The 13,366-nt window shown below is 53.0% G+C and overlaps 1 protein-coding gene across 1 annotated transcript in view; it reads left to right on the forward strand.

Moving 5' to 3' along the window:
* The window catches only part of GEM (GTP binding protein overexpressed in skeletal muscle), a 13,867-nt gene extending 8,171 nt beyond the window's left edge, over window positions 1-5,696 (forward strand). Inside the window, exons 3-5 of the mRNA XM_026013651.2 lie at window positions 1,379-1,455; window positions 2,363-2,567; window positions 4,324-5,696. Coding sequence (XP_025869436.1) covers window positions 1,379-1,455; window positions 2,363-2,567; window positions 4,324-4,601 — 560 coding nt within the window. The 3' untranslated portion in view covers window positions 4,602-5,696. The remainder of the gene's footprint in view (window positions 1-1,378; window positions 1,456-2,362; window positions 2,568-4,323) is intronic.
* Window positions 5,697-13,366: the final 7,670 nt, after the last annotated feature.

Genomic DNA, 13,366 nt, shown 5'->3' on the forward strand with positions numbered 1-13,366 from the left:
TGCGGAAAACTGAGGCCCAGGGCACGTAAATGGTCCAGGACTGCATAGTGCAGAAGGGATGGCATCCAGATCCTAGTTCAGGTTTGCTTGTGCTTGTATCCCCAGGTACAAGCGGTCGGCGTTCATTCATTCTCTTGATAAGTTATTTGCTGCCCACCTGCAGCTTGCTGGGTACTGCCCAGGGGCCGGGGGGTAGAGTAGCAAGCAGCACCCATGCAGACCTCTGCCATAACATTCCGGGGTCCCAGGATCGAGTCCTGCATGGAGCCTGCTTCTCCCTCTGCCTGTGTCTCTGCCTTTCTCTCTCTGTGTCTCAGGAATAAATAAGTAAAATCTCTATAAAAAATAAGTTAAATGGATTGCATGTTAGGTGCCTTGAAGTACGATGAACAAAAACAAAAAACTGGGAGGGAGCAAGAAATACTGGTGGGAGAGGCGTGGTGCAGTTCTAAGTAGATGGCGAGGGAGCTTCCCCTGGATGGGGGTAAGGGCACAAGCCTTTGGATGTTCCAGGGGACAGATTTAAGGCAAAAAGAGCAGCAAGAAAAATGGCAAACAAAACAAAACAAAACAAAAACAAAAAAACCCCATCATTATGAAAATCATAATTTTCAAATGATGAAATTCCAAACAGGGAGCCTCACTGTGAAAATAGAGTAGGGGACAGGCTGACTCATGCCGAGTTGGTGGGACTCCCTCCTGCAGAAACCCCGGTTCCCTCGCCCCCCACCTGGTCCCTCCGGGTAGAGGCTGCTCTGCCCTCGTTTGCTGCCCCTTCCCCTCCACCTACATTGGGTCTGGGCTGCAGGGCGGGGAGGAAGGTCTCGGGGGTCGTACTGAAGATGGGGAGAGAAGCCTGCTTAGTGCCAGGGAACCGTAATTTTTTTTAAGGACGTGCACGTGAGCCAAAAGAGCGACAGTCCCGGGATTTTTCCCTTGCTCATCTCCCAACAGGAGTGATGCCTCTGAGCCTAGGGCTTCCGAAATTGCCAGTGAGTGTCCAGCAATCAGCCCCCCCACCCGAGAGGTACAGGGGGTGTTTCCAGGGAAGGCTTAGGAGTGGGGCTTACAGACCCACCGGGTGGTGAGCGTGTTCCCTCCCGCAGCATCGTCCACGGAGTCAGAGTCAGAAGCTCAGCGACCGTGTCCCCGTGGATGGTTTTCCCGGAGCAAAGATCTAGGAAGGACGAGGACTTGGGGAGGCTCATCGGAAGACGTCGGTGTTCTGCTTGGGAAACGCTGGAGGAACGGACGGACGTGGAGCGTGGCGGGAGGGGTTAGAGATAGCAGCCGGCCCCCTGCGGCTGTGTGCCTGGTTGCCACGTGGAAAGCGTTGCCGACTTCCCTGACTCCCGCACCACTGTCCTTTCTTTTCTAGAAGACACCTATGAACGCACGCTGATTGTTGATGGGGAAAGCGCAACAATTATACTCCTGGACATGTGGGAAAACAAGGTACGCGGAGCCCGTCGCTGGCAGTGGGTGCCTCGCGGGCCTGCCTTCCAGCGGGCCGGGCCGTCTGGGGCAGGGGCAGGGGTGGCCCTGGGGCCTGTCCTTTTCCGTGTTCTAGGTGAGGTGGGCCCATTTGCTTCATTAGATGCTTCTTTCCCCCCCCAAAGTAGGAGCCTGTTCTAAGGAAGAGGCCACTCGCAGGCGGGCTCTGAATAATAAGCAAGTTGCCGCGATTTGCCTTTAGTTCTATTTAAAATGAGACAAAAGCATTATGTCCGTTTTAGGGAAAGTGCCAAGTATGGAGGATAATTTAAAACTACATAAAACCAGGTTATATGAAGTTGACATTCTTTTTTTTTAAGATTTTATTTATTTATTTGAAAGAGACAGAGAGAGAGAGAGAGAGAGAGGACAGAGGGAGAAGGAGAGGGAATCCCAAGCAGACTCCGTGCTGAGCGTGGAGCCGATGTGGGGCTTGATCTCATGACCCTGACGTCATGACCTGAGCTGAAACCAAGAGCCGGGTGCCACCCAGGCACCCCCGGCATTGACATCCTTAACACCAGTCTCCAACATTTGCCTTTTTAAAAGATTCTGGGCTTCCGAGCATGTGGGCTCGACCTTGTGTTTACGGAGAGTCCTCCTATTCTCACCGAAGGATCCTAAATTTCATCAGCTGGGAAAGGGACAGGGAGTTTCTGGAAATCAGAAAAAAAGCTCTTTTTTGGTCGGTTAGATAGAAATTGGAGATGTGGTTTGGCCAAGTCGTCGTATAATAATTCACCAACCCAAGCTGTATGTGGGAGTAGTGGACGGTAACAACTTTAGGAGGCGCGTATTGTTTCTCTGCAAAGGACGCCTCACTCACCAGGCCAACCCGAGCTCAGGGAGGGTCTTCTCGTTGTACCAGGGGGAGAACGAATGGCTCCAGGACCACTGCATGCAAGTTGGGGACGCCTACCTGATTGTCTACTCCATCACGGACCGAGCCAGCTTCGAGAAGGCATCTGAGCTGCGGATCCAGCTCCGCAGGGCCCGGCAGGCAGAGGACATCCCTATAATTTTGGTGGGCAACAAAAGTGACCTGGTTCGGTGCCGGGAAGTGTCTGTGTCAGGTAAGCAGAGCGGCGCCAGGACCGGGGCACAGTCTCGGGGTCGCCTGGCTTTCCTCCAGATGGGTGCCCTTTTCTCTTCTTTCATGAAGCTGGAGCCAGGGAAATGCCCCGTGGAGTGTCGTGGGGGAGGCTCCAGCGTTCCCCGCAGATCCTCTCTGTGCCAATGGCTGTGCCCTTGTCCTTCTGACCCATGTGCCGCATTCCCCTGTCCCCACCCTGGAATTCCGTTAGGGAAAAGAGCATGCTTGGGAGAAGGGGGGTGGATTTACTGGCACTCCCCAACCTTTTCTCCTTGTCCTTTTCTCTAGGGAACTCTTAGGAGTTCAGGGAAAGAAACGTAAGATGGGAACTCTGATTGGGGGCAACTATGAGAGTTTCAGTGAGAATAAGAATTCTACTCTGGTTGCCTCTGGTTCCTGGGGCCCCTGGGAACACCCTCCTTCCTGTCCCCTACCTTTTCCTTCCCAGATTTCCGTGAAGGCACCAACCTGATGGGCTCACACAGACATTTCCATGCATAGTTCAGGGATATCGCCTCTTTCCTTGGGTCCCTTGAGATGTTATTGGCCTAATACAGATCTGGTTCCTGGTACGATGGTAAAAAAATTAAATACTGCATGTCGGGCCCTACTCAGGAGAAACGAAATTTGATAAGGACGTACCATATACAGCTAGCTTGGGGATGTCTCACTCTTAGGGGACGACTGTCTACGGCAGTCATTTTTTTCTAACCAAAACGTGGATACAAGGTCAGGGAACATGACAGAGTGTTCGAAATTGAGGCTCCTCCGGAAAAGCCGGTTCATGTGGTTTGCTGGCGACCGTGTCGTACATTGGTGAAATCACCGAAAGTTTTTTGAAGTACCTCATCGAAGCTTTAAAATTGTTTTTTGAGAGAGAGAAGTCAAAGAGTAGGATTCTTGTTCAATTCAGGAAACTGAGTCAGGAGAGAGAGTTCCGAATCTGAGCTTGAGGACGAAGCAGGTCTGGATTCAGACTTAACAGGCTGTGGGAACTCCCTCGCGTTTTGATTGATTGATTTTTGGAGATTTTATTTATTTAGTCATGAAAGGCAGAGACACAGGCAGAGGGAGAAGCAGGCGGGGAGCCCGATGCGGGACTCGATCCCAGGACCCGGGGATCATGCCCTGAGCCAAAGGCAGGCAGACGCTCAACCGCTGAGCCACCCGGGCATCCGTCCCTCATGTTTTTATTTATTTTTATTTTTTAATATTTTATGTATTTATTCATGAGCGTCACAGAGAGAGGCAGAGACACAGGCAGAGGGAGAAGCAGGCTCCCTGCGGGGAGCCCGAGGCGGAACTCGATCCCAGGACCCCGGGGTCACGCCCCGAGCCAAAGGCAGGTGCTCCACCGCTGAGCCACCCGGGCGCCCGTCCCTCATGTTTTTAAGAGATCCCCCTCACCCCGGTTTCTTCATCTGTCTGAAAGGGAGAATAGAGTTTTCGGGGTTGTTTTGAACCTGGGCATACGGTTCGTGCAGTGTTTAGCCTGGCCGCGTGGGCAGCGCCGTAACTGCAGGCTGTGGTTTTCCCGTTGGAGTTAAGGTCACGTCTCTGCTGGAGGGGCCCTCCTCCCGGGAGCCTGAGGCGGGCCAGGTGCCCAGCCCGGCTCCCCTGCTTCCAGGAAGCTCCCCGCCACCCCGCCCGTGCACCCCTGGGGGACCCGCGTCGCCGTGGCCTGCAGCCCGGTGGCGCCGAGCGGCTCTGACTGTCCCGCCCTCCTTCCTCCGCAGAGGGGAGAGCGTGCGCCGTGGTGTTCGACTGCAAGTTCATCGAGACGTCGGCGGCCGTCCAGCACAACGTGAAGGAGCTGTTTGAGGGCATCGTGCGGCAGGTGCGCCTCCGGCGGGACAGCAAGGAGAAGAACGAGCGGCGGCTGGCCTACCAGAAGAGGCGGGAGAGCATCCCCAGGAAAGCCAGGCGCTTCTGGGGCAAGATCGTGGCCAAAAACAACAAGAATATGGCCTTCAAGCTCAAGTCCAAGTCCTGCCATGACCTCTCTGTGCTCTAGGCCCCCGGGGTCACCCAGATGTCCCCTGACGGACATCGTTGAGCACCATCGGGACCGATAATCTATATTAGATTGCATCCTTCGGTACTATTACGTGCGGCTTCCCCCACTGTAGCTGGGAATTCACGTGTTAGCCTCACGGGCAGCCAAGGGCATGGCAGACCACAGGTCTTTGTAAAAATCAGTATTTATTTGCAGGAAAAGCCTGACCTCGTTACTTGAACACCCGAGACTCCTGAGAGGGTGTGTTCAGTGTTCACACGTGTTTCCTCTCTCCTCCGGATAGTAGAGGATGGAAGCCTGCACCAGAATGCTCAGAACGAGGACTTTTCATTATTAAAATTTGTCCCAGTGTTCCAGGAGAGGGAGCTGAGGCCAGGGGGCCATAAACAAATATAGGAAAGCCGTCAAAGGATTAATCCACGGGCGGGAAAATGAATCTCTCTGTATCGTATATTCATGGAGCTAGGTTTGTAGAACCGGGCTCCTCATAATCGTGACTATTATTGCTCCATCAAGCTGTGAAAAGAAATGATGGACCTTGCTGGAAACTAAAGCTTAGCAAAGGATTTTTGTGCAATGCCCACAGTTGGGGATCCAGAAATTTATAGCATTGGAACTGATACTGATACCGCTTACAGGATCAAAAATCCTATCTTTGCTTCTGTGTCTTACAATGTTTTGTTTGGGGCAAAATTATTTAAATCACATTCTATGTAGTCGAACCGCCTCTCATGTTTCATGGTTTTTAAAGTCTTGGGGCCATGATGAATATATTTTTCAAATCTGAATTGTTGATAACCCGGAGTGCGAAATGCCAAATTTTGAAATATGATCAAAAGTCTGAGTTTTTATAAAACACGAAAGGCGAATACTTCCAGTGCTTCGGGTTGACCCTTGTATGCCACAGCTCTGCTCTATTTATTGTTATTTTGCAAAATAATAATCATTTTAACATTTGATAAAGCATATTTATGAACATATTTCTTAATAGGAAAAATGTCCATTTTATTACCATTTTCTATCTTTTTCAGAATATGCGAGTTTTTACCTATATGTCTTATAATAAAAAGAAATAAAATCTTTGGGATAAAAGGCATTCTTAAAATGTTTTTCCTCCCCAAATAAGCTGATTATGATGCTTTCCCTATAGCTTCTAGGGAAGCTGTCTGTCCTCCCCGATCCAACCATCCTATGTCGGACATATGCAAGCGCACCCTATGGAAACATACCTGTTATTTTATATTTTATATTTTATTTCTTCTTTTCGTCGGTGGTGGCCCCGTTGTTGTTTGTTTCAAAGACTACCCCTGACACCTCTCCTCTGGAGCCATGGGTCACAGTAACGCAAGGTTATTTTTGGCTAATACAGTTGGGAAGTATTTGGGGTCCTCTAAATGCTAAGTTACGGTAAAAGCCAGATTGATCTTTTGGTTTGGCAAATTCCTGACTGAGCAGATGGGCCTTTGCTCCCCGAAGGCTCATGGTCTTAAGCTTGACTAAAGCATTAGAGGAAATTATAAAGTATTAGGGGGGAAAAAAAGGAACCTGGTGATTTTCAGCCTGAGATCTAGCCAGGCAAGGAGAACGTGGTTAGCGCCTTGCCCTCCCTGCGTTTCTGAGTCTGTAATGAGACACACAGCAATGGGACCTGCGACACCGCTTAATGCAACAGCTTTAGGTAACTCAGTTCTGCAGGCCCATTCTCTTCTTTTCCGAATCGAGAGCAGAGGTACCCATCTCTGTGCACCCCGCCTCCTTGGATCGCTCAAGGGAATGGTACAGGGAGGTGATATTATCAAGAGTGAACCCTCAGGTTTCACAGGTGACATCAGGGCCATTTAACATCAGCAGGTCTTTAGAGCAAAGGCAAAACCTCTGTGACCATCGGTGTTCTCATCTGCAAAGTGGGCTTGCCGACAATGTCTCTCTGGTAGGATGGTGAGATGAGCATCTTCTAATCAGCCGCATGTGAAGGGCTCAAGACGTGTCCGTTTTCATTGCCCTACGCCTTCCATGGTGTAAATCGTTTCCTGTGTCTGCCTTCTCCCAAGTGGAATTGAAGAACTCCTTAAAGGCAGGGCCTGATGAATTTCCCTTTTATCCCTCTGCTCTTCAGCGCTGTCCCTTGTGAGTGTTGGACTTTTATAGTATTTCTTCTTGAATAGACCTCCCGATGGCCCCATGGAGTGCACAGGCCATTTTATAGCAAACAAGGTCAGGGGGATAAGCGGCTTTGCCCAGTTCAGATCTGAAGTGTCTGAGCTACAAGTGGTGTCCAGATGGGACTTGGACTCCTTGCATCTTCCCGTATCTCAAACTGTTTCCTGGAGACACAGCTCTTTCCATCCCCAGGTACCACCACACACACCACACGTGATCCCCCCTCCACGTCACCCCCCACATACACACATACCCCACCGTATACACATACCGCACATCCCGTACCCCACTGCACACCTCGCACCCCACTCATTCCACACATACCACACACGCTCTCATCACACACCCCTCCACACAGCACACACATACACGTGGACATACAGCAAACACAGCATGTATATCCTACACCACGTGCACTGCATTCCACCCACACACCAGCACATACACACCCTGTACATATGCGTTCTTTACACTATTATCTGTCCTCCCTGATCCGACCATCCTACTCGCGTATGTTGGACCTTCCCAGCCAAGGGACCAAGAGCTGCCAAGACTCTCAAGCTTAAGGGCCCCTTTTGGGATTGTCACACTGGGGCTCCCTCAGTTTGAGCCGGGGCAGGATGGTGCAGGGTGTGTTCTGCTCCAAGAGGTTTTCTGGTTAGGAGCTACCACTCTGGAGTCAGACAGACTTGGGTTTCACTCTGGTTTCATCACTTAGATGTGTGGCTGGGAGGAACCTCTTGGCCTCACTTTTCCATGTGTGGCATGAGAATGCCGGGTTCACAGGGTTGTGGTGAGGATGGTGGAGACCTGCAGAGGTTATCCTCCCACGAGAACTCCGAGGCCTTCTACTCTAATGCAACGTCTACCCCTTCATTCCCTCATGCGCCCTTCAGTGTTATTGGGCACCCAGGCCCTGCTGGGTGCTGGGAATGTAATGACTGAGACCCTATCCTGGTCTCCAGATCCCTGAAAATAGTGCAGTTGCCTGTCCCAAGAAGCCGAAGACGGTGTCATTGGCAGTAGGAAGAAACCAAAATAACTAGGGGAGGAATATACCTAGAAGGGACTGGATGTGCTGCCATTAGATGAGATCAAATGAAGGAAAAAATTATTAAAATGATTGGATTTGATGTGGAAAAGTAAATTGGGCTATTTTTTAAAATTCCATTTTGAGGAAGTGGGAACATTGGGGAAACGTTGGTCTTTAAACATCCTACAGTTTTGCTCCTTAATACGTGAGCTCTTCAATACAGGGAGAGGCAGATGGTTATGAGTTCACTTGGCTAAATTTATGGACTCTTGCTGTGCAAGGGGCTGCAGAGAATACACGTTATGAGAAGGAGGTTGTGCCTCAAGAAGGAAGCTTGTGATAGGTTAGTGGGAAGTGGGCACTGTGGTGAATGAGGACAAATGCACAAAAACCTAGAATAGACTGTAGAAGATCAGAAGGCCCAGCAGAGACGTATGAGGTAAGGCAGTTGGAGCTGGGGTGGGAGAAAGAATTGCTTGCTTGACCAGTGCAAGCATGAATGTCTGCTTGGAGGAAGTGGCATTGAGCTTGATCTCAAAGGCTCTTCAAGATTTCCACAGGTAAGATTGGTTGAAGAAAAGAGAAAGGGAGAGGTTGGTCTATGTAAAGAAAATAGCATGTAGCATGAGCAAGGGCAGAGAGGCAGGAAAGTGAAAAATCTGTTTAGAAAAATGAGAGAGCAGCTCTATTTTTAACTCTTTGAGGAACCTCCCACAGTTTTCCAGAGTGGCTGCACCAGTTCCCATTCCCACCAACAATGCAGAGGGTTCCCCTTTCTCCACATCCTCTCCAACATTTGTGGTTTCCTGCTTTGCTAATTTTCCCCATTCTCACTGGGGTGAGGTGGGATCTCATTGTGGTTTTGATCTGTATTTCCCTGATGGCAAGTGATGCAGAGCATTTTCTCATGTGCATGTTGGCCATGTCCATGTCTTCCTCTGTGAGATTCCTGTTCATGTCTTTTGCCCATTTCATGATTGGATTGTTTGTTTCTTTGCTGTTGAGTTTAATAAGTTCTTTATAGATCTTGGAAACTAGCCCTTTATCTGATATGTCATTTGCAAATATCCTCTCCCATTCTGTAGGTTGTCTTTTAGTTTTGTTGACTGTATCCTTTGCTGTGCAAAAGCTTCTTATCTTGATGAAATCCCAATAGTTCATTTTTGCTTTTGTTTTTTTTTCAATTTTTTTTCAATTTTTATTTATTTATGATAGTCACACACACACACACACAGAGAAGCAGAGACATAGGCAGAGGGAGAAGCAGGCTCCATGCACCGGGAACCCGATGTGGGATTCGATCCTGGGTCTCCAGGATTGCGCCCTGGGCCAAAGGCAGACGCTAAACCGCTGCGCCACCCAGGGATCCCTTGCTTTTGTTTCTTTTGCCTTCGTGGATGTATCTTGCAAGAAGTTACTGTGGCCAAGTTCAAAAAGGATGTTTCCTGTGTTCTCCTCTAGGATTTTGATGGAATCTTGTCTCACATTTAGATCTTTCATCCATTTTGAGTTTATCTTTGTGTCTGGTGCAAGAGAGTGGTCTAGTTTCATTCTTCTGTATGTGGATGTCCGATGTTCCCAGCACCATTTATTGAAGAGACTGTCTTTTTTCCAGGGGATAGTCTTTCCTCCTTTGTCGAATATTAGTTGACCATAAAGTTGAGGGTCCACTTCTGGATTCTCTATTCTGTTCCATTGATCTATGTGTCTGTTTTTGTGCCACGTGGATGGACCTGGAGGATATTATGCTGAGTGAAATAAGTCAATTGGAGAAGGACAAACATATGTTCTCATTCATTTGGGGAATATAAATAATAGTGAAAGGGAATAGAAGGGAAGGGAGAAGAAATGTGTGGGAAATATCAGAAAGGGAGACAGAACATGAGAGACTCCTAACTCTGGGAAATGAACTAGGGGTGGTGGAAGGGGAGGAGGGCGGGGGGTGGGGGTGACTGGGTGATGGGCATGGAGGGGGGCACTTGACGGGATGAGCACTGGGTGTTATTCTGTATGTTGGCAAATTGAACACCAATAAAAAATAAATTTATTATTAAAAAAAGAAAAATGAGAGAAATTCACTATGGCCAGGAGTGTTCTAGAAGGTGGGTAAGTGATGTCATTAGTTAAGGATCTCAAGATGAAATCATTCTGGAGTTCAGGTGGGCCCTAGATCCAATGAGTGCACAAAGGAGAGAGAGACAGAGACCAAGACCAAGACCTGGATGCAGAAGAGACAGACAGGGACGAAGCCCCCGTGAAGATGGGACCGACACAGGAGGGATGCAGCCACAAGGCGACAAATACCGGGGAATGCCCGGGACCTCCAGGAGCGGGAAAGGGAAGGAGGGACTCTCCCCTAACGTCTTCCCAGTGACTACGGCCCTGCCAACACCGGTGTTTTAGGTTTCTAGCCCCCAGAGCTGCAAGAGGATACGTTTCTGTGGTTTTGAAGCCACCAAGTTTGTGATAAGCTCAGGGGCCCTAGGAAATAACCTTTGGGTTATTTAGGGCAACTTACTTGGCATCTCTAAGCCTCAATTACTTCATCTGAAAAACAAGGATAATACCGATCTCTAAGGATTATTGTGAGGATTAAGTATGAAGAGCTTCATTTATCGCCTGGGGGAGGAGATGGGAGGTGAGCAATCTGCTGGGCAACTCGGCCATGCTGGCCCAGTCGGTCGGTTTCCAGGCCGAGAGGTTCCGCTTGGTTCGGAGGCGAGGCTGGCGCTTGAATGTTTCCATCAAGGATGGGACAAGGCCACGTGGCCGTGCGGGTCCAGCCCGGGAGCCGGAGGCCTGAGATGCCTGCACGGAGGCCAGCGAGGAGGCCCTGGGACGCCTGGCCTGGGCCCTGGGGTGCATGCAGGCACAGGGAGGGTGTCATGCACGGGGAGGGGCAGCCCCCCAGTCCGCAGGGCACAGTCGTGCACAGGGAGGTGTGGCCCTCCAGTCCACAAGGCACAGTCATGCATGGGGAGGGACGGTCCCCCAGTCTGTGGGGCACAGTCGTGCACAGGGAGGGGGGCCGCCCAAGGCAGCAGGGGCGACGCGGCGCACAGCAGAAGCAGGTGCACACCGGGAGGTGAGGCGGGCAAGGTCCCACCGCACCTAAGAGCTTGGCCTCGGCCCTGGCCACCGCCCGGGGACTGGCCCGGAGCAGGAGGCTGTGACCATGGGTCCGCGTCCAGGTCAACTTCTGGGGACGTGAGGACGCCCCGCGGCACACCTGCCTTCCTCGCGCGGCGGCTGGGGAGAAGGGCGTGCAAGGACGGGCCAGGTGTGCAAGTGACCGGGCTGGGCTGTGCACCCGAGGATCGCACGTGGGGGCGCCGGCGGAGCACAGAGGGACGTCGCACGTCCTGTAGATTGTGGCCTTGGTGCGCGTGTCAGGGTGGGCGCCACGTGGAGCGACGGCGTGGCCTGGCTTCAATGTGGAGGGAAGGCAGCGTGCGAGCGGCTGTGCTTCCAGCCGCGGGGATCCGCTCAAACAGGGCGAAGCAAAAGCTGGTGTGCGGCGTCCTTCACCCCTGACATAGAGCAGCTAAGCCCCGGTGCTCAGCTTTGAGAACAACGGCAACGGAGGGGGGCCCGGGAGGCGCCCTGCATCCTCCTCCTACCACCCCGAGGCCCTCGGGCAGCTGTTTGCCCCAGGAACCAGGCTGCCTCGCGGGGAATCTGAAAGTTTTAGAAGGAACTCTCTCTAAGGTGTTTGTGGTCCTAGGTGCACGCGCGCGCACACACACACATACGCTGACAAACAGGAAGACGGGTGTTCACACACATGCATCCACATTTGCAGCCCCGCGTAAAGGCGGGGAGAAGATCCGACCTGGCAGCTGCGGGCACTGCGGGCCTCCCGGGAGGGCTGGCAGGGTCCCTTGCCAGGAGCACCAAGCACGCAGGTAGGGCACGTGTGCAAGAATCGGGGCGAGGGCAGGCCACGGGCTGCTGGGGATTTAGCGCAAGCCGCCGGCCAGCTTTAATTTGGCTAAGAACACGCCACCATCCGATGTACCTGAAAGCAGTAATTTCTTTTTTGTAAACGTCAGGCTGCGCAGGCCAAGGGGCCGGAGTGGAAATCCTACTAAAAAGGCCTGGAGGAAGTCGCCCTGCGGTTCATCTATTTGATGAGAAGCCGGAGCCGGTGGCTTAGGACGCAGCGGTGCAAGGGGCTGGGAGATCTGCAAGGTGACTGTGCACAGAGGCGCTGAGCGGGGCAGGAGAGAGTGGGGAAGGGCCCCCCCCCAGGTCTTCTGGATGAGCCCGCCCCCCCCACCAGGCACGGAGAGCGGCGAAGGAGCGGCCAGGACCTGCCATCTGCCCCGGGGAGGTGGGGGGGCGCCCCGATATAGGTAGTAACCCCCGGGCACCTGCCCTCAGCCCAAGGGGGGGCCTGATAGTAGGTAGTGACCCCGAGGCACCTGCCCTCAGCTCCGGGGGACCTGATATAGGAAGTGACCCCTAGGCACCTTCCCTCGGCCCTGGGGGGTCCGATACTAGGTAGTGACTCCTAGGCACCTTCCCCAGCCCTGGGGGACCCCGATATAGGTAGTGACCCCCGGGCACCTGCCCTCAGCCCCGGGAGGACGGGGTTCCTGATACTAGGTTGTGGGCCTGGGAACCTTCCCTCAGCCCCAGGGGTGCCCCAATACTAGGTAGTGACCCCTGGATACATTCCCTCAGCCCTGGGGGGCCTGATATAGGCCATGGGCCCGGGACCCTCCCCCCCCGGGGGGCCCCGATACTGTCGCCATTGGCGATGGGTCGCCTGAGTCCCGGCCGGGAGGATGGTTGATGGGGAGGGCAGTGTCCCGCGGTCCGACTGTCGAGGCTGACATTTGTCGCGGGGAGCAGGGTGCCAGGCGGGGAGCCAGTGCACAATCAGGCCTCCAGAGCAGTGGAAATAGGGTTTGGCCCACGTCCTGGGCCTGGGGGGCCGCGGGGGGCTGCGGGGGCAGCCGGCAGGTGCAGGCGGCAGGGGAGCAGGCCTGGGCTGGGCAGGGGGGATGCGGGGCTCAGGCCGCGCTGCCCTCCCGTGCACTCCGGCTCAGGCTGTGGCGGGAGAGGACGGAGGGAGACTGCACCCCCGCGCCCTGGAGGTACAGGCTTACGGCTCGCCCACGGCGCCGAGGCTGAGGCACCTTCAAAATCCCCGTGTGTGATATGAGAAACGCGGTTCCAGCCGCACAGGACAAAGTGCTAAGCAGCAGAAGGGAGGCTTCATCCTGAGGAACATCCAAGTCCCTACAGGGTTTAAAGGGTCGGGCATGCAGGCGGCGGTGCCGGGCTTGTGTGCCCATCAGGCCCGACTGCTACGTCGGAGGGGGTTACGGGGTGGCCAGCGCGGGCAAGGGCCCTGAGTAGCGGGTCTCAGCCACCCCCCCCGCCCCCGCCACCTCTGGGAGTCCAGCATGCAGACCCTCACCCACCCGGCTGCCCCGACCGCCGCCTCCTGGAAGGTGTAAAGCCGGTTGAAAGACCCCAGCTGTTGGGGAAATGCCAACGTGCTCTCCTGGCAGCGAGGGAGGGAACCGTTAATTCAATCTCCTTAATCGTGTCTTTGAGA

Source organism: Vulpes vulpes, chromosome 13 (assembly GCF_048418805.1).
Source record: "Vulpes vulpes isolate BD-2025 chromosome 13, VulVul3, whole genome shotgun sequence".
Lineage (NCBI taxonomy): Eukaryota > Metazoa > Chordata > Mammalia > Carnivora > Canidae > Vulpes > Vulpes vulpes.